Below are 18,345 nucleotides of genomic sequence, written 5' to 3'. Positions count from 1 at the left end.
CCCGGCACGGTGAGACCCCCAGCACGGTGAGCCCCTGGCATGGGAAAGGGGAGAAAGCAGAGGGGAGGGAAGCTGGGGGTGAAAGATGAGCCGGGATGTGCCCGAGAGAGGGGTGCAAGTCAGAGCCCGCATCCCCCCCTTAGCTCCGACACTGCGTTATGGCCGGGAGCAACAAGCTGCATTAGCCAAGCACGGGGAAGGACACAAACCGATGCTCCCGGAGTGGGAAAGCAGCCAGATCCCATCCCGCGGGATGTCCCCTGGCAGCAGGCTCAGCAGTGCTCGCTGGCCCCGCTCGCTCACCCCCCAGTGAAGATCTTCTCCACGTAGTGCCGCATGAACTCCCGGCACTCGGCCGTCGCCTCGTCCCGGGCCGACTCGGTGCTCTGGCTGGAGGAGAAGGACTCGTTGGAGGAGGAGCGGCGGTAGCCACCCCAGCGCCTGGGAGAGTCACCCATGTCATTCTCACTGTCCGCCGACTCGGTGGCATCGCTCTCCTCCCCAGCCACGTCCTCCACGTCCCCCAGGTGCCCGTTGCCGCTGGGAGCAGCGGGAGGAGAGGGCTCCGAGGGGATGCAGGTGGGCATTTCGGCATCAAAGTCGATGAGGTTCCCTACGGGCACGTCCAGGGGGGCCTCCATGGCTCTCCCGGGGGACGTGGCGGTGTTGGGGGGAATTGCTCCTCGTCCTTTTGCCCCTCACTGGGGCGTCGAGGCCATCACTGGCAGGATGCCTGGGAGGACGGGCTGGCTAAGGCAGGCAGGTCCTTCTGTGGGGGACAGGCTACCGCAGGACATCTGAAAGACAGGGAGAGGACAAGAGTGAGGACAGGGCCCCGGGGAACCGCCACCATGGACCTTGGGCAAGGAGACCACAGGCCGGCACCTACGATGTCCCCAGGGTGCCCATCAGCAGCGGGGAGGGACAGGACAGGGCTGCACCGGGCAGACAGAGCCGGCTGCTCTCCATCAGCCACGTGAATAAGCAAACCGATGCAGTGCTTGTGTGCTTTCTGCACCGTTCAAGTGGGTTTTTCATCCTTTAGCCCAGAAAAGAGACAATTTGAGCCCAAGCTCCATATGCCACATTTGGGATGTGACATCTCGCAGCCTGACGGGCAAAAGTGGGCCGGCGTGAGCCAGCAGCTGGCAAACACACTGGTGATTTTCCAAGGCAGCCCCGGAGAAGCATCCTCCTCTCCCCTTCCCTCCTCTCTGCTCACGGGTCCGCCTGACCCTGTTTGGAAATGGGACCATCTCCGGGGTGGAGCATCCCAGTGTTAAACATGCACTGACTTAAACTGGGAATGGAAAGGGGATGCTGAACACAACAGAAACTGTAATGGGATGTGGAGATAGGGCTCTGGAATGCAATTAGAGTCATTAGTTATGGTGTCCAACCCAGATTGCAAAGGCCCTGCAAAGCAGGTACGGTGGCCACAGGCAGCTCTGCTCTCCGGAAAGCATGGGGAGCACCGGCCGGCGAGGGACCGCAATGCTCCGGTGCATGCACATCCCGGCCGGTACCGTGGCAGCTGCTGTGCAGCAAAAGGGGCAAAGAAGGGGCTGCCCTGAAGCCACCTCTTCGTCAGAGAGTCACTCATGTCCTCAGTGAGCGTGTTTCTGCCCTGGGAGGTGGCAAGCGATACCTTCTGAGAAGCGAGCCCGGTACGAGCGGCCCCGCTGCAGCAGCCAGGCATGGGGCCAGCACAGGGCAAGGCGGCAGGGCACAGGAGCAGGGACAGAGCACAGGTAAAGCAGTGACAACCCCAGGGCAGCATGATGGCAGCACTGCCACAGCCCTGCTGCCTTCGAGGGAACTGATCCCAGGACACAAGCAACTACCCCCAGACCAAAAAAAAACAGATTTCTTTCAGCTCAAATGCTAGCATACCCCAAAGGACCAATGTCCAGTTCATCAGACAAAAAGAAGTTCAAAATGAAACCAAATCTGAAGTGTTTCACCAAGCAGAGCACACTGTCCCAGCTCAGGGGCTGGGAAAATAACCCATCGGCTACAGGAGGAGCAGCTCTCCCAGCAGTGCCCTCCTCCTCCCCACAGCCCCTTTGGGTCAGAGGAGTGCTGGGACCCACAGGACAGAGATGGAAGCACAACGCTGCACCCTCCCTGAGCGTCAGACAGCTCATCACCCTGGCTGGGAAAAGCCCTTGTCACCCAGGTCCCCAGGGCCAAGACACGGCAGGGACCCAAAGGAAAGTCGCCTGGGGTGGCAGAAATTCGTGCACCCACATGCACCCAACACCGAGCAGTCGCCTCCCCCCTCCGCTGGCATCCCGCTCTCCCACCCTCCCTCGCACTGAACCCCGCTCTCCCCCCGCAGGCACCAAAACCTGGGTGCCGGGAGAGCAGCAAGGACGCTGCTGCGGTCAGTGAGCCGCCGAGAGCATCGGCCGTTGGGCGGAGAGGAGCAGCCGAGACGCTGCGGCACAGGAGGGACTGGCGGCGTGCCCACGGGGAGCCAGCCAGCTGCAGCCCGGCTTGGCCCCCCCCGGGCAGCGTGACCCCCTCCAACCAGCCCCTCCAGCTGCAGGGACCATGCTGCTCTTCATCCGTCCGCCCCCCGGTCCTTCCCGCTCCCAAGGCAGCTTGCAAAGTCCCTTTTTGCACCGATGGAGCCGGGACCTCCTCCGCCAGCCCCTCCAGTGCCCGCAGGTTTGGGCTCAGAGCTGCCTCCTCACAACGCTGGCAGCGCAAGCTCGTTTCCCACCACCCAGGCTGTATTTTAAGGGGAGGCAGGCCAGGATGCAGGCGATGGACCTTCATGCAGCCGTGCTTTGCAGCATGTGCCTCCCTCCCTAAGTTGCACCTTGCTTTTGCCCCGTGCACCGCATTTAGGAGGATGCCCGGTAGCAGAAGGCGGCAGATCCGCAAACCGAGCTGTCAGAGCTTTTTGAGAATATTTTCTCAGTTCAACACTTAATGGAAGGGAATTGGTGGGGACAACAAATCCGCCTGCTCAGATAACAGCCGCGGCATGGATGCGACGCCGAACAAAGTCCCGTCCAAAAGACTTTGTGCAGGTACCCTGTGAGCTGGGCGCTCCTTGGCGTGTGACAGTCCCATGTCCCCTTTCACGTGCAGCCTGTAAAGAAATGGCAGAAGTTCCTCTGCCAGGTGGGCGTCCTTATAAGTATCCATCCCAATCAGAATTGCTCCCACTGAATGACCGGGGGAGACAACAGCGTTTCTGCACTGGTACTTTGCAAACTGGGGGGGGAACACAGCCTGTCTCAGCACCGCTGATCAGCCCCCTCCCGTGCCCAGCCTGCCCTTGGGCTGCCACCCATCCTGCGCACGGCCGAGCGGAGAGCTTTGCAGAAGCTGCTCCAAGCAACACACTGCTTAGGAGCAAGACATAGCCAAGGTTAGGGAGTTCCACTTCTAGAAAACAAATATAAATGAAGATGCATTGCTCAGACATCAGCTCTGGCTCTGGGCAGGTCTGTCTTGCCCCAGAAACCCAGCGCCAGCACACCCATAAGAGACAGCCACGTCCAGGAGAATGTATTTCTCCAGACGTCACCAGAAAGAAAACAGGACTGTGCTGGGGCAGTGGTGGCCCCTGGCTCTGCTTCAGGCCATGCCTGTGCCCAGGAGGGACCGAGAGGCACCCCCGAGCTCTCTGCCAGATGTGCACAGCAGGCAGCAGGCAGATGGCATCACTGCCCGTCCCTGTCCCCTCCAGGCAGCAGGTCAGGGGCTGCTCTGCACACAGCAGTTTGCAAGAGCTCGCACACAGCTCTCGGCACACTCCACTGCCCGAACAACTGCTCTAAAACACATTGACCCATATTTTCCCGGCGTCCCTCGCATCCTTCTCCATGCACACACATTCCACAACCCTCCGGGAGAGAGGACTTGGGGTGCAGGCTGAGCGAGACCCCAGGACTCACAATGGGTATAAGGAGCATTGCAGGCTCAGCAGAAACCTGGCCAGGGCTGCAGGCAGCATTAGTAAGTGCATTCTGCTTGCAGAAGGGCCAGAAAGGGTTTAACCACTCGCTGACCAGCTCACGATAAAGCCTTGCCCTTGAACGAAGGCCACAAAAGCTATTTCAAGTTGCTGGCAGCTGCTATGGGTGCCCGGGCTTCCCAGGCATCTCCACAGCCTCCAAGGTTGTTGGGTTCTCAGCACAGAGCCCAGCAGAGCTTCAAAACCAAAAACAAGCCTCAAACTCAGCCCCGTACCCGCTCCACAACCCAGTCGTTGCTGCAGCGGAACAAATCCAGGAAAGGAATAGCCAAAATACAAACCGAGAGGCCCAGCTCCCGCAGCCTGAGCACTCGGCTCCATCCGCACGTGGAGATCAGCCCGGCTGCACGTCCCACCACCGCCCAGGCACAGCCCAGGGGATCCCGCTCCTGGCTTGCCACTGCTGGGTCGAGTTTGAGAGTGAACGAAGGCTCTAGAATAAAAAGGGGCTTTTTGGCTGCCCAGGAGCCTTACTACAGTGTCACGAGCTTCAGCATCATCATGAGCTTCAGCATCTTTCGGGTCCTGCAGTTCCTGGGCTGACTCTAACCACAAAGCTCAACCAGACAGACAAGGTAGCGCGTAGCTGAGTACCGGCTTTCTTGCAAGCAAGCATCTTCCAGCACGTCTGTATTCCCCATGGGCAGCTGGCGTACAACTAATCCATGTCTTCCCACTGGAGACACCAGCCCGGGAATATCATCAATGAAGAAAGAGTTGGCTGGAGCCATGCATGGAAACGGCACAGGAAATCCGTAGTGCCCTGAAACTTTGGAAAAGGCCTGTTTTTTACTAAAAAGAAATGCTGGGGTAGATCTGAATGATGCACCTAGAGCTGCACATACATGTGCCAACAGCTTTCATCCATGATCTGCCTTTGAATCCAGCATTTCTGGCCCATCACAACCAAGGAACTGCCCAGTTTTGCTGCTTCCTCCACCTGCATCAACCCCTGCGACATCTCAGCTCTCTAAGATGGGGGCAAAACCTGCTGACCCCCCAGCACGTGGGCGCTGTGAGACCTGTGGGTGGTGCGGGACCCGCCGTGCCCTGGTACCCAGGGCTAACGCTGCTGCCGGCACCGGGAGATGAACAAAACCAAGTTGGTTTGTGCAGCTCCGAGCCCTGGGGCTGCTGGTGGGTCAGTGCCCTGAGGAATTAGGCAGGGAGGGATGGGAGATGTCACCGGGCTCTGCCCTGAGACAGGCGTGTGCAAGCCCAGAAGGGACCCACGGTGTGTTGAAACCCGGTGCTGGGAGAGGAAGGGAGGAGCGAGGAGCTGGGATGGAAAGCAATGGAGGTGGGGATGAGGGAGGACCTTTTTTCTGCCCTATTTCAGAGGAATGTCGCAGCTTTGCCATCCTCCTCCCACCCTGGTCCCAGCACATCCTTTCCAGGGAACAGGACCACCCAGTCTGGGTTTGCAGCTGAACTCCTTCATCTCCTTGCAAAGCCTGGAGAAATGACACACGGGGGCAAAAAAAAAAAAATCACCCTCAAAGCCTTACTGGGTGATGCTGAACTGGCACCCACGGGACCGAGACTGGAGAACAGCAGAGGTGGTAAACCTGAAACTCCCCCTCCCACCAGCACCACGGACCCCATTGTCCCACCCGAACCCAGCAGCCGCCCAGACCCCCGCGGCAGCACCTCTCTCACTGTGCCAGCAGCGTGTGTCCCCGTGCCACTCCTGGTACATCCTGCCGGGCAAGCCTGCATTTTCCAGGGATTTCAGGATGAGATGCTTTCTCCCAGCATCCCTAAAACCTGCATGGAGTTTCCCCTTGGGGCTTTTTACAGGTGTGCTGGGTGCTGAGGTCGGGTGTGCTGCAAGACCTCAGCAATTCATGCCTGGGAAGCGGGATCCAATCCCAGTTTGCTGTGATGGAAATCCCAGTGGGGAGCAGGATTCAGCCAGTCTGTGGCCCAGCTCTCCTCGCTCCCCGGCTGTGGGGCTTGGCCCCCAGCAAGCCCCTGCCCTCCCTGTCCCCAGAGCTGGATGACAAACTCAGCTAATCCTTGTTATCAGCTCAGGCCGTGGGCGGCATCCTGCATAATGACAGCGCTCGAACCCACACTCGCATCTGCGTCCTACATGGAGACGGTGCTCCAGCCTGGAGCCGTCAGGGGCAATTAAAAACTGTAATTGAAACGAAGAAACCTCTGGCTGTCTTCTCGTGGCTACGAGAGTACATCCCTCCAGTCCCTCTGCTCCCTGGGTGCTGGGATGGCACCCAGACACATAGCACAAGGGCTCTGAAAGCCCCTGGGGACATTCAGCCCATTCGCATCGCCCGCTAGAGATGCTGCTCTGGGGAAGGGGAAAAGACGCAATTAATATTCTTGCAGGACTCGGCTTGGCAGCCCAGAGGGGATGGCTCTGCTCCTTCGGCCACCATGCACCAACACAGCCACAAGCTCCACCAAGATCTCCAGCAGTGAATCCATGCCATACCAAGGGCTGCGTTCGTCCTCGCTGCTGCACAGAGCCGGAGAGATGTGCAAGGGGCGAGAGAGATGCTCCCGCAGTGCGTGGGCAGCATCTTGCCCTGGCCACGGCAGGGCTTGGTCTTGCTCTGCAGCAGAGGTGATTTAAACATGTCCCACATCTCCATTTCCCAGCCGTGTCGGGGACATGTCCTTCCTAACCTGCGGGAAGGGAGACGGTGCATCGCTGCCTCCTCCCACTGAATGTCCTGCTGCCCCGGAGAGGACACAACCCCGCTGTGGGGGGGAGAAACAGGGAGTCATTGCTGCCGGAGGGACAGGGCAAAGTGCCATTTCTCAGTGCTTGGCACTTTTCCACGCTGCAGCCTGCCACGGTAGATCCACGCTTGTCTCGTCTGCCCTGTGTACAACACACCCACAAGTGCATCCAGATCCCCGCAAGCCCCTGGGCTTGCATCGCCCACTGTGCAGCCGGACCACGGGGTCCGACACGGGCATGCCGCTTGCACCGCGGCTGCTGCAGCAGCTCCGGGTACCGGCACTCCCCAGGGAGACCGTGCAGCCACCCACCTCCGTTGCACCCACGCATCCATCCTGGCAAAGCACCTCTGCACCGGTGAGAAGCGCCGCGGCGGGCGCTGAGCCAACCCGGCAAAGGCACCGTGGGCAAAGCTTTGTTTCTGCCAAGGAAAACTCCCTGTGCCGTAAGGGAACGGCCTGTTTCCTCCGGGGGAACTGGTCAGTCTTGTTCCCCCGTGTCTCTCCCGCAGTGAGAACACCCCGGCAGAAAGGTCACAGCTGGGGGACACAGACCCGTCCAGTGCTGGATCCCTCAAACCACCCTAAATCCGGAGGTACCACACCTACCCCTCCTCCCAAAGTGCCCCACGAACATTTAAACGCACAAACCTCCTTGCTTAAACAAGCCCTGGGACTTAGGGAAGCTGAAACTCCCCCACACTGAGCTTGCTTGTCCCCGCTGCAGATCTGCTCTGCTCCCTGCGCTGGCAGCGGGGACACGCTCCCCGTTTTATCAGGGCTTAAACTGCGTCCTCGCCAAGGCACAGCCGTGCTACCCCGACTGCAGGCACTGCCCAGCCACTTCGCAGGCAGAGAAGTTACAGCCTCTGCAACTTCATAAAAATAATTCCTCGAATACCGGCGAGGCTGTGAGCTGAGACCTGCGCTCAGCTGTGCTCGCGCAGGCAGAGCAGAGACCGCACGCACTCGGTGCATGCCAGAATCAGCACCCAGCGCTGCACCAAGACAGGGAGAGCCGGAGAGCGGGGCGAGAGCCTGCGGCCGGGGTCCCATCCCCTGGCAGCCCCTGACGCAGGATTTTTGGCAGATGATGTGAACACCGTTGGTCCCGTGGGTCTCCTCCCCAGCTGCGGCTCTTCTCCCGGCCCCAGCATCGCTCTGCGGGGCTCTGCTGCCTGCCGGGTCGGGCAGCCGCAGGCAGGACCCTTCCCCTTTCCAAAGCCAGCGTTAACCCACACGGGTCACTTTACAAAGCCAGCTCGCTCAGCCTTAATAACAGAGCCATTTCAAGACAAACTGAAGCCCGGCAAGCTCCCAACTTGCCCCGCTTTGCAAAGAGCCCTTTCTTCCTGCTGCCATCAGACACCAGATGGCAGCTCCCCGTTCGCCTGGACTTTAGAAGAGAATTAAATGTCTCTTGAATAGACCTGCGCTGCATAAGACCGGCTTTTGTGCCGAGCTGCGGCTTCTCCTTTAATGCTCGCCAGCAGCACAGCTTTCACCCCCCCTCCACCACGCACGCACATCCCCAGGGAGCCCCGAAATGGAGCTATTTATTCGGCAATTCCTATTTTCACCCAGCAAAATTTCACCTAGGGATCCCGGGGGCTGGGCTGTATTTTGGAAATGAGCTCCCCGAAAGGCACGGGAGGTTTTCCCCTGCCCCAAACACACTCAGCCCCCCACGGGGGATGCTGCCTCCAGCCTCTGCTGCTGGGTTCACGGTTAAAGATGCAGCCGGCACGGCAGCACGGCCAAAGCCTTTTGCTGATGGAGCCCGGGGACCCGTGGGGCACCTAGGGACCCTCCATCCGACCTGGGGAGGATGAATGCATCCGACCGATGGGCTGAGTTTAAAGAGAGGACGGCAACGCCTCGGCGGCTGGGCCACGAGAAAGCGGGTTATCACCTCCCAGCATGAGATGGGGAAAGAGGAACGGATTAAACCTCAGCGGGAGGGACCGTGCTGCCGTGCCGAGGCCTGTCCTCGCGTGGGGTCACAGCGGAGCTGGTGTCCCCCGGTTGCTGCCCTCCCTCCCCTGGCTTTTACCTGCACCCAGGAGCTTTGGCGCACCTTGGCTCGCCGGCAGGTCAGCGGCATCCGGCGAGACTGGGTCCGGCGTGGCCGGCACGCCGGGGAGCAGCCAATGCAGGCGACGCAGGGACGATGCGATCCCTCCCTCCGGAGCTCAGGCGCATCGCGTCCCCCCCCGGGTGCCCACGCAGGCACGCACGGCTGCGTGCAGAGCCCGGCTGGCTGCGGCGCCGGCTCGGAGGAAAGGGAAGGAAAAAGCTCATTGTGTAATTTCGCCACGGTTTTCACGGCCGGCCCAGCGCCGACGTCTCCCGAGAGCCGTGCCGGCCCCTTTCCTGCGGCACAGGGTGAGCGTGCAGCCCCTGCGAGAGCACTTGCCTTGCAGCGGGATTCCCACCCCAAGCTCATCGCCCCCCTCAAAACAGCCTGTCCAAGCCCCTGTGCAAGCAGACATCCAAAATATTAAACAAAATCAGGTGGGGTCCCCATCAAAGGGGAGTTCTCCAGCCCTTTCCATCACCTTTAGCTGGTTTTTAAGCCTCCCCATCACCCAGACCCCTGAGGATTGCGAGTTACCTGCTCTGCTCCTCCCAGATGAGCCACTCCGGGAAATAATAATACCAAAAAAAAAACCCAATTGAGATCAGAGGGAGAAAAGTCCCAGCGGAGAGGAGAAACCAGGTGAGAGCAGCCGGTGCAGCGTGCGGCGGGACGAGGGCAGCATTCAGGGGAATTATTGCTCGCTCAGCAAGCAGTGCCAGGGGAGTCTGGCTTCTCCCCTGGCACCCCTGGAGAAAAAGCTCCAGGGGTTTCGTGGCAGGAGATAGGAGAGAGGAAAAGGACGAGACCTCTGGGAGGGCTGTCCCAGAGTGGGTGTTACATGCCTGAGTGGCAATTTTGGGGTGCTCACAACGACGGGCAGTCTCTGATACAAAGAGAAGCAAACGACCACGTAGAGGAGGCCACTAACCCCTGCACCTCCGTCCCTGCCAGCCTCTGCCAGGGCATCTCAGCCCTCCCAAAAGGACCCCGTCACTTGGCCAGCCACTGCCACGTTAACCCAACGGGCTCTCTGAAGGGGGGTGCTTTGGGGAAGCAACAGCCCCCCCCAGCTCTGCAGCACTTCCCAGGCAGTGGCACGCACCCCGTGACAGCGAGGGGAGGCTGGAAAGCCCTCGTGTCAGCATGGCATCACCCATCCTGCTTATCCTCCCTGCTCCAGCATCACCCCAACCCAGAGCAGAGCCCCTTTTCGTACTCCTGTATCCGAGCATCCCCCACGGGCAGGGAGACGGCGATCACTGACCCAGCACAGCCTGGAGGACCAGCAGCAACGACCAGTCCTGCTCTGCTACCCACAGGGAGCAAAAACCAGGCTTGGCTATAACAACAGCATCTTCCCCCCGTCAGGAGATGCCGTGGGGGGGTTGGCTCATGAGCAGCAAATTGTATGAACCCAGGGAAATATTACTGGGACCGGTGCTGAGGGGACTGCAGCATCCCCGGCAGAGCCGGGCCAAACCCAGCTGCTGCCGCACAAGGGCACCCTTGGAAGAGAGTCAAAAGCCTCCACGGGGTTTTTTCAGTCCTTTCGAGCCACGCAGGAGCGAGGGAGATGGGTGAGCCACCCCTGCCACAGAGCATCCTCGTCGGGAGAGCTCGGATGGTGCCAATTAGCACGGAACTGCTCAACGCCCAGTCCGTCCCCGTGCGGAGGGGATGCTGCCTGCTCCCCGCACACATCAGCAGCAGCCCACGGAGGGAACAACGCGTTTGTGACACAAAGTTTGAGCTCTGCAGAAATCCAAGAGCATTACTAATTGACTGTCTGCTGAGGGTGATTATTATAATTAAGTCAGACTTCAGAAATTGCAAATGACGTGTAAAAACACATCCCAGATCCCCAATTTTTATATAACACGATGGTGAGGGTTTTACTGCCTTCCCCTCGCCAGCTCTTGCTGGTTGGGTTTTCATGTGGACACCTGATCTTTAAAGTACAACTTGCAGGTCGTGTTTTTTATCTGTTGCTTCTGCTGTTGACCTGGGATTTGCACCGGAGCCCAGGAGGTGGAAACCTCGACGGTGCGCCGGCACGCACGCTCCGGGCACCGAACCAAACGCAGCCTGCTTCGGTAACTCACAGCCCTCCCCAGGAATGATTCATCTTAATGAGGAAAGGAGAGGCCCCGGGCTGCTCGCCGGGGCACTGGGAGAGCATCCACCCCGTGACTCTGCCATGGCACACCACCTCGGCTGGAAGCAGCCAAGGACCAGGGCAGCCCGTCTCCGTCAAGGTTCAGGTTGGGTTATTAACCCACCTGCACCCACATGAGATGTTCGAGACTTTCCAAGCAGCTTGTGGAAACGTCTCCACGGTGGTGCCCCCCAAAAACGCCCTCCTGGGAGAGCGACCCCTCTCCCCAGCTCCATCCCCAAGCCGAGAACCATCTCCCACCATCCCCTACGCTTGCAGCCGCATCCATCCTCCAGCACCCACCTCCCTCCTCGGTGCGTTTGCAGGGAGCCCGTGGGCACCCACAGACCCACCGGCGCTGGGGCCCCAGCTGCAGCTCTGCCCCCAGACTGATGTGGCTATTCATCACTCCATTCCCCTTTTCGCAGACAAAGGCTCCGAGGGTGGCTGTGTCTGTCGCACGCGATAAGTGGCCTATTTTCCTTCCCCGATCACAACACAGCACGACTCCAGCAGTAGGCGGGCGCCGCGAGAGAGCCAAGCTCACATCTGCCGGGGCCGGTTCTCCAGCACCAGGAGGGAGGCAGAGAGGAGGAATCGGTGCTGAGCAGATGGTGACATCCCCACCTACTCGGCAGCTACAAGGGGAAGCACCTCTTTTGTGGAAGTTACTAAAGTATTGGGCAATTTTTTGCTTCATGCCCTTGAGCAAAAAGCAGCCCAGGAGAGCGGGGCTGGGCACAAGGCACAGGGGAAGGCGCCGACAGCTCCGGAAAGGAGCCGGGGTTTCAAAGACAGAAGGATGTGATGCAAAATCCCACTGTAAGGAATGGAGGCAGAGCAAGAGCAGGAAGAAACGAGATAAAAGCTCTGATAAAAGCCCCAAAGCCCAGGTCCTGCATGCAAACGCCACGGGGCCGGGCTGACCCCATGGTGTGAGTTGAGCCCCGTAAAAGAGGGGCAGCTCCTCTGCTGCGGCTGGACGCGGCTGCAGCCGCAGCCTGGGCAGGGCCGTGCCCACGAGCGCACCCAGAGCACAGCAAAAGCACGTGGAGTGGGACAGGGGCAAGAAGACACTTCAACCCCACAGAGCCACTTGCATAACGAGAAATTAATATGCATTAAAAAGACCCACAACAGTATGAAACCAGCCAAGCCCCGAAGGATAGTCACCCTCCACGATCTCATGGGCTAAGGGATTTGGTTCAGACTCACAAGACAAGGAAGACGTCGGGTTCCTGGTGCTTATCTAGCCGTGTCCTCCCATGCCCTCTCACAGCCCAGACCACCCTCCCGTGGCCACCCCGCACCGTCTCCCCCGTCCCAGCCCAGGAGCTCCCGGCCGCTCACTGAGCCTTCAAACCCAACACCCCAATGCGAGCATACAACACAACAGCGTGTTGCAACACCACGTATGGTTGTGACACAGCTGCTATAAACCTAAATAAGCCGCTCTTCCAGACTGGCCCTTTGCAAATCCTTCCTAATCCAATCTGGTTTATGGCATTAAGTTGGACCCTCCCGTATTGAACGCCCCTATTGGCACACCGGTTGGGAAAACCCTCTCGTTTCCTTATTCCTGGTTGAATCTCTGATGCAGAGATCACCAGAGCTTCCTTCTCCTCACTTATGAAAGTACCTAAGGACAGGGATCCTCCTGCACTCCCAGCTTCACACCCCGCTGGCACATTGCATGCGTGGCACATCACCGGTCCGGGCATGGGAAACCATCTCCCCTCTGCGCCGACTCCAGCCGAGCCGAAAGCAGCCGAACGCAGCCAGGCGCTGCCGAGCAGCTTCTCCTCTGCCGGGTGTTCACGTGGTTTAAAACACAGGGTTTTCTCCACCTTAGCCAGACCTAGCAGAGAAGCTGGAGGGGATGAGCCCTGCGCTGACCTCCGGCTTGCCCCAGTATATCACAGCTGGGAGCCAGGTTACGAAACAAGCCCGAAAACACAGCAATTTGGTGCATTATTCGCGCAGAGCAGAAGATGCCAGAACACACGTTCCCCACCGCGGCTCAGTTCGGGTGATGCTCTGCCCTCCCTGGGGCTACCGCCTGGCTGGATCCCACCTCAGGGGGACACGACTGCACCATCAGCTGCCACTTACCTCTCCGCTGAGCAAAGCGGAGCTTGCCACGGGCTGTCGAAGACACGTGCCTCCTTGATGCTCACTTCTTTAGGGAGGAAAAAGCCTCCCCGTGTCTCCCCGGGGTCCTCTTGGTTAGCAAACATCTGCCACAGCACGTGCGTTAGAAGAGCTCAGCGAGGAAGGCAGGTGTCAGCAAGTTAGGACGAAGGTGTTATAATTACCCTCAGCCTCCCTGTAATCTGCAGAGTGCCGAAAAGTTATGCCACAGAAAAGGAAAGCAGCCGAACCTATTTATAATGCCTTCCCGGGGAGACGCAGATGGCCAGGCTCACATGAGCTCCAGCAACAGGAGCGGGGCTCCTCTCCCTGTGCTTTCCCTGCAAATACGCCCAAATTGTGTTTGGCTCCGTCAAACACTTAATACAGAAATAGCTGGGGCCTGCGTGGGCGTTGCATACACACCGTTGCTGGCTGCATGGCGAGGCAGCCCTGCGGAAGAGCTCCCGCTGCACCTACAACTTAAATAATTCCCCCGCGCGCTGCTCTTCGTCGTCTCCCTTCCTGGTAAATCAGCCCACGGGAGCACAGCAAACTACCCAGGGAGTGCCAGCAGCAGCAGAGCTGGGAGAAATGAAGGTGGTTTTGATCCCTCCCGCCCGTGCGAGGCAGCCAGGACGGGTGAGGAGTAAACGCAGGGCTGCCGGGAGTGCAAAGGTTGCATCGGCGAGTGACGGCTCGGCTTCCTGCTATCACGATGTCACCGGGCTGGGGCGGCAGCGGGGACCTCGCCAGCATCATGGGGTGGCTCCCAAAGCAGCAGAAGGGGCCTCGGCGTGGCAGCATACGCCTCTGCTTGTGCAAACCGCCGGGTTTCCCAGGGAAAGGCGGCGTGGGCAGCCTGGCACCGCAGCCCGACGCTGGGCAAAACCCTGCGGTGCCTCCGCCAGCCTCCCCGAAACACGCTGCTTGCTGACACCTGCAGCGCTCGCCCAGCACAGCTCTCATGTTTTATGTCCCCTCTCCCTTCCCTGTCTCAGTTGCTAGAAAGGGTGACAAGCCACGGTTAAGTATCACCTCCAACCGTGCCGTCTTACCCAGGCAGAGCGTGGTGCTCCATCGCCGCCCCACGCACGGGAGAGAGGAGCGGGTGGCAGCCCCGCGGTCCCCGGGGCGTTCGGACATGAGCAGCTCAGGACGAGCGCAGTGGATGCGTGGGAGATGCTGGCGGCCGCAGCACCAAAGGGAAGGTCACCGGCAAGATGGTGCAGATGGCTCGAGCCCAGCAACGCGGATGCTAAGGGCACAACACGCTGGCAGAGGACCAAATGCTATTTTTCTGCTTTTATTTCCAAATCCTGACAAAGACGTGGATTCCCGAGCGGGCCACCTTACCCATCCTCTCCTGAGCACCCCGCTTAGGTGTATCCTCCCCGCAGAGCTCCCTGCCCTCCCAGTCGTCCTTCCCAATGGCCGGCTGATTTAACTTTGACATCGCCAGCATCCTCTGCAATCCTCACCGTGCAGCCCGGAGCATCGGGCATCGCCATCGACCTTCCCAATCAGCAGCACGCGGTGCGCAGCAGCAAGCGGGCAGGGACAGGGAGGACGAAAGACCCGTTGCATTTCCAGATAGGAAATCACTCCATCCCCAGGGAATCCCATCCCTAATTGTTTTGCATTAAGAGCTTCCAAATTCATGAGCACGATAACCAAGAAAAGAAGAAAGGCAATTAAATTAAATCCAGGAGCCATGAAAGGCAGCTTTGCCTCGCGGTCCTGCAGCCCTCCGTGATGCGGCGTGCTCCTTCCGATGGGATGGGGTGGGATGGGACAGGACGGGATGGGACAGGATGGGATGCGATAGGATGGCATGGGATGGGATGGGATGGGATGGGATGGGATGGGATGGATGGGATGGGATGGGATGCCAGCCAGCCGGTACCAGTCACCCCCAGGTGACTATTTCTTAACATGCACCAAATCTACGCAAACCAAACTCATTTTACATGCACCCACCAAAGCTGCTTCCCCGGCAAAACCCATCGCGCTTTCTTGAAGTGCTTTGTGCAATATAATTTCCTTTCCAGTTACAACAGCCAGCAGTGACTCTCGGCTCTCTGTTTGTGTAAAGCTCTAGCACATGCCGGATAACAGCCCAACAAGGAATTTATAAATATAGTCTTTTGAGGCAGTAATTGTCACTCCAGCCATCTGTTAAAATGAAGAGCTAGGCAGCGGCGCGGCAGAGGTAAAAAAACAGGGGAAAGCGTCGCAGCAGTGCCGTGGATGAGCCTCCGAGGGGGAGCAGGGGAGATGCCGCGATTTGGGATCTCATGGGAGCTGCACTTTGATCATTGGCCATTGATCCTAGGGCTCATCCTGCTCACCATCTGAAAAAATGCCCCATTTCCAAACTACATCCAATTTGCCAACTTTTGCCATTCCACACCTTCTTCTTGCCATGCGGGGTGCAGGCCAGCACCCGATATTTTCTCCCAGCAGACTCCAGCGGCTTTGCCAGGCGGGATCAGCCGTGCCACAGGCGGATGCCCACCCTCCGGGAGCCCCGAGGGGCTGCTCCGGCCCCAGCACGCTACCCAGGGAGCCCCGCAGCACCTATTTGCTTTTTACCTTCAACCCGTGGGCGCTGGCTCCCCGGGGCTTCTCCTTCCAGCGGGCGAGAAGCGTCTGGCAGAAGGCGATGCCCTGCGTGCCCCGGCGAGCTCAGTCCCGGGGCGGACACAGCCTGGCATTACGGGGACAGTTTTGCAAGCATTTACTGGTGCGTGATGATTAATTAAAGCTACGACTGTCAAAATAAAAGATAAACAAGGCGAGCTGGTGACGCACCCAGTGCTTTTCCCTCTCCCTGGGTGCCGCCCCGCTGCCGACGTGCCCCGAGAGCCGTGATGGGAGCTCCCGAAGGGGCTGCGTGCCAAAACACGGCCCCAGGCAGCGCCGGAGCGGGACTGGAAAGACCTGTTGCTGCTCACACTGCCGGAGCCACGAGGGCAAGGGGCTGGGAGGAGAGGTGTGGCGGAGGCCAACGAAGCCGGCGTCACCGCCTCCCGTGCCATCGCCCACAACCCTGCGCTCGGCAAAGGGTCGGAGCAACGTTGGCAGCTGGCGGCGGAGGCGGCTGGATGCATCCCGCAGCCCAGAGCGTGAGCCCGAACCCATGCAACCTCCTGCGAGGCTGCGCCCACGAAGGGAATACACCCATTTCATTCTGCCCTTGCGTAAGGCTGGGTCTGCAGGTCCCTGACCCATGGCCAGGACCCCCAAGTGCTCAAGGAGTAACCCCCCCCACCCTGAATCCAGAATCGATGGGATGCCCCGAGGCAGCCAGTCCCGTGCCCTGGTCCCCATCTCCCGCTGCTCTGCCTGCGGCACAAAGCGCCTGCAAACCAGTTCAGCCCGGGGGGGGTGGAAAAAAAAAGAAAAAAACGAAAAAAAAGGCAGCTTTATTTCCCCCTGACATTTAATAACCTTTATTGTCCTCTGAGCAGCAGTTTCCCATCCCAAGATCCGGCAGTACGGCTGATCTTCCTCCAGGCTGGAGACACTTTAAAGCCCGGCAGCCGCCCCGTCTCCCCACCCTCCACCAACAGCGAGAAACCCCGAAAGGTTCAAAAGGCACAAAACAGAAGGAAACGCCATGGGAAGCGGCAGCCCTGGATGCTCCTCCGGAGCTCGCTGCAAACCCTGCATCCCTGCCACCTCCCGCGGCTCCCGGCTTCGCCCTGCGGCATTTCCCGGGCTGCTCCGGTTATTTTTCAGCACTGAGCTCGTACAAAAGGTGCCGGGGCCACAGCAGAGCATCCAACCCATTGGATGCGGTAGTTACTAGGCGAAGGGGAGAGCTGCTGACAACTCGCAGGAGGCAAAAGGAGAAATTAATGGTGCTGCAATTCCCACTGCCTCCGTCATTAGGAAAAGAAAATGCATTCGAGCATCCTCACTCGAATGCACAATGTAATTTGTTTCAAGTTTAATATCGTCCTCCTTCCCGGAGATGGGCTGAAGCTGGGAGAAGTCTCTGGTTTTATCGGCCGTGCTTCAGGGCAGATGCAAGGCAAAGGAGGGGATTTGCAGAGACTTGTATAAAGGGGAAAAAAATCATCTAAACTTGTGCTGTGTTGGTGCTGCAAGAGGCAATCGGCCACTAAACTGTTGTAGACATTATCACCCGGAGCTGCTTGCTAATAGAAAAGCTAATTAGCTCAACATTTAACTTCAGTCTTTTTCTCCTACCCACCAAACTCTGCACCACTAAAACTGCCTGGCGTCACCGTGCTCCTGCACGAGGCAGTGGCACCACCTCCCCTGAAAGCACGAGTTTTGGGGCAGGACAGGAGAGGGACAAGGGAATCCCAGTTTTATCTGGGATTTAATCCTCTCCTCGAGCCCTGGGCTTTGCACAAGGAGGTTGGGATTTTCCCCAGCCCAGCTCGCGGTGTTTCCTCCTCGGGGCCTCTTGTTTGCGGCAGGCGGCTGCAAATGTTTCCTCCTCCCGGCGCCACGAAACGGCCGCGCTCGCCCCTCGACGCGGCTCCGGTGGGAGCAGCTCAGCCGGGCATCGGCACCCACAGCTCCCCAAACCCACACACCACCGCTAATGAAGGCATCAGATCTGCCTAGCTCATCCCCTTCAAAAGCTGCAGAGCTCCCCTGCACCTTCTGCTTCTGGTTTTTAATCCAAGAGCACGGCCGGGCCGTCAGCCGTGTCATGCTACATAATTCACGTCAGGTCTCCAGGCGCTGCCGGAATAGAGAAATAATAAAATACAGACCTGGTGGTCCCACGGCAGCAAAATCGCTGGGCTTTTTCTCCAGGGCTGGAACAAGGAAGAGATAAAACACGCTTGCTCCAGAGCACAGGCAAACAACTGCTTATCACTACGTTAGCAGCCTCAAGGCTATTGCACGGCTTCAGGAAAAGTATTATTCCTCTCCGCTCACGGTAAAGTTTCTATTTTTGGCCCCTCCGTCACACCGAGCTGCTGCCTTCACCCGCACTGGGCTGGGAAACCAGCCAGCCCCGCAGCCCCGAGGGATCCCTGCAAAGCCCGTTTCCTCCGCGGCTGCCAAACTCACCAGCAAACGGCTAAACTTTCAGTAAGACAGTTTTTGTTAAAGCTGCAGAGTCCTTGCAGTTCATATTGGTTTGATTTTGGGTTTTTTGAGGTTTTTTTTTCCTTGAAATGGCTTATTATTTCCTGGGAGATCTCCCTAGCAGAGAGCCAACACACCAGCCTGCAGCAGGCACTGTGTGGCATTGCCCCCGGCAGCCCAAATTTGCAGAGGGAGTTATTT

The 18,345-nt window shown here is 58.8% G+C and overlaps 1 protein-coding gene across 3 annotated transcripts in view; it reads right to left on the bottom strand.

Moving 5' to 3' along the window:
* KIAA0513 (KIAA0513 ortholog) overlaps positions 1 to 17,846 on the bottom strand; it is a 28,489-nt gene extending 10,643 nt beyond the window's left edge. For 2 of the 3 annotated variants that reach the window (XM_050903809.1, XM_050903807.1), the window contains exons 1-2: positions 17,823 to 17,846; positions 304 to 797 (exon numbers count right to left, since the gene is read on the bottom strand). In XM_050903809.1, coding sequence (XP_050759766.1) covers positions 304 to 641 — 338 coding nt within the window. In that variant the 5' untranslated portion in view covers positions 642 to 797; positions 17,823 to 17,846. Of the gene's footprint in view, positions 1 to 303; positions 798 to 15,660; positions 15,709 to 17,822 lie in introns of those variants that run through there. The other variant, XM_050903808.1, reaches the window with a different exon arrangement.
* Between the last annotated feature and the right edge of the window lie 499 nt (positions 17,847 to 18,345).

Source organism: Gymnogyps californianus, chromosome 12, assembly GCF_018139145.2.
Source record: "Gymnogyps californianus isolate 813 chromosome 12, ASM1813914v2, whole genome shotgun sequence".
Classification (NCBI taxonomy): Eukaryota; Metazoa; Chordata; class Aves; order Accipitriformes; family Cathartidae; genus Gymnogyps; species Gymnogyps californianus.
The sequence above is the reverse complement of the archived record's forward strand: the minus strand, read 5'-3'. Positions and strand labels throughout refer to the sequence as shown.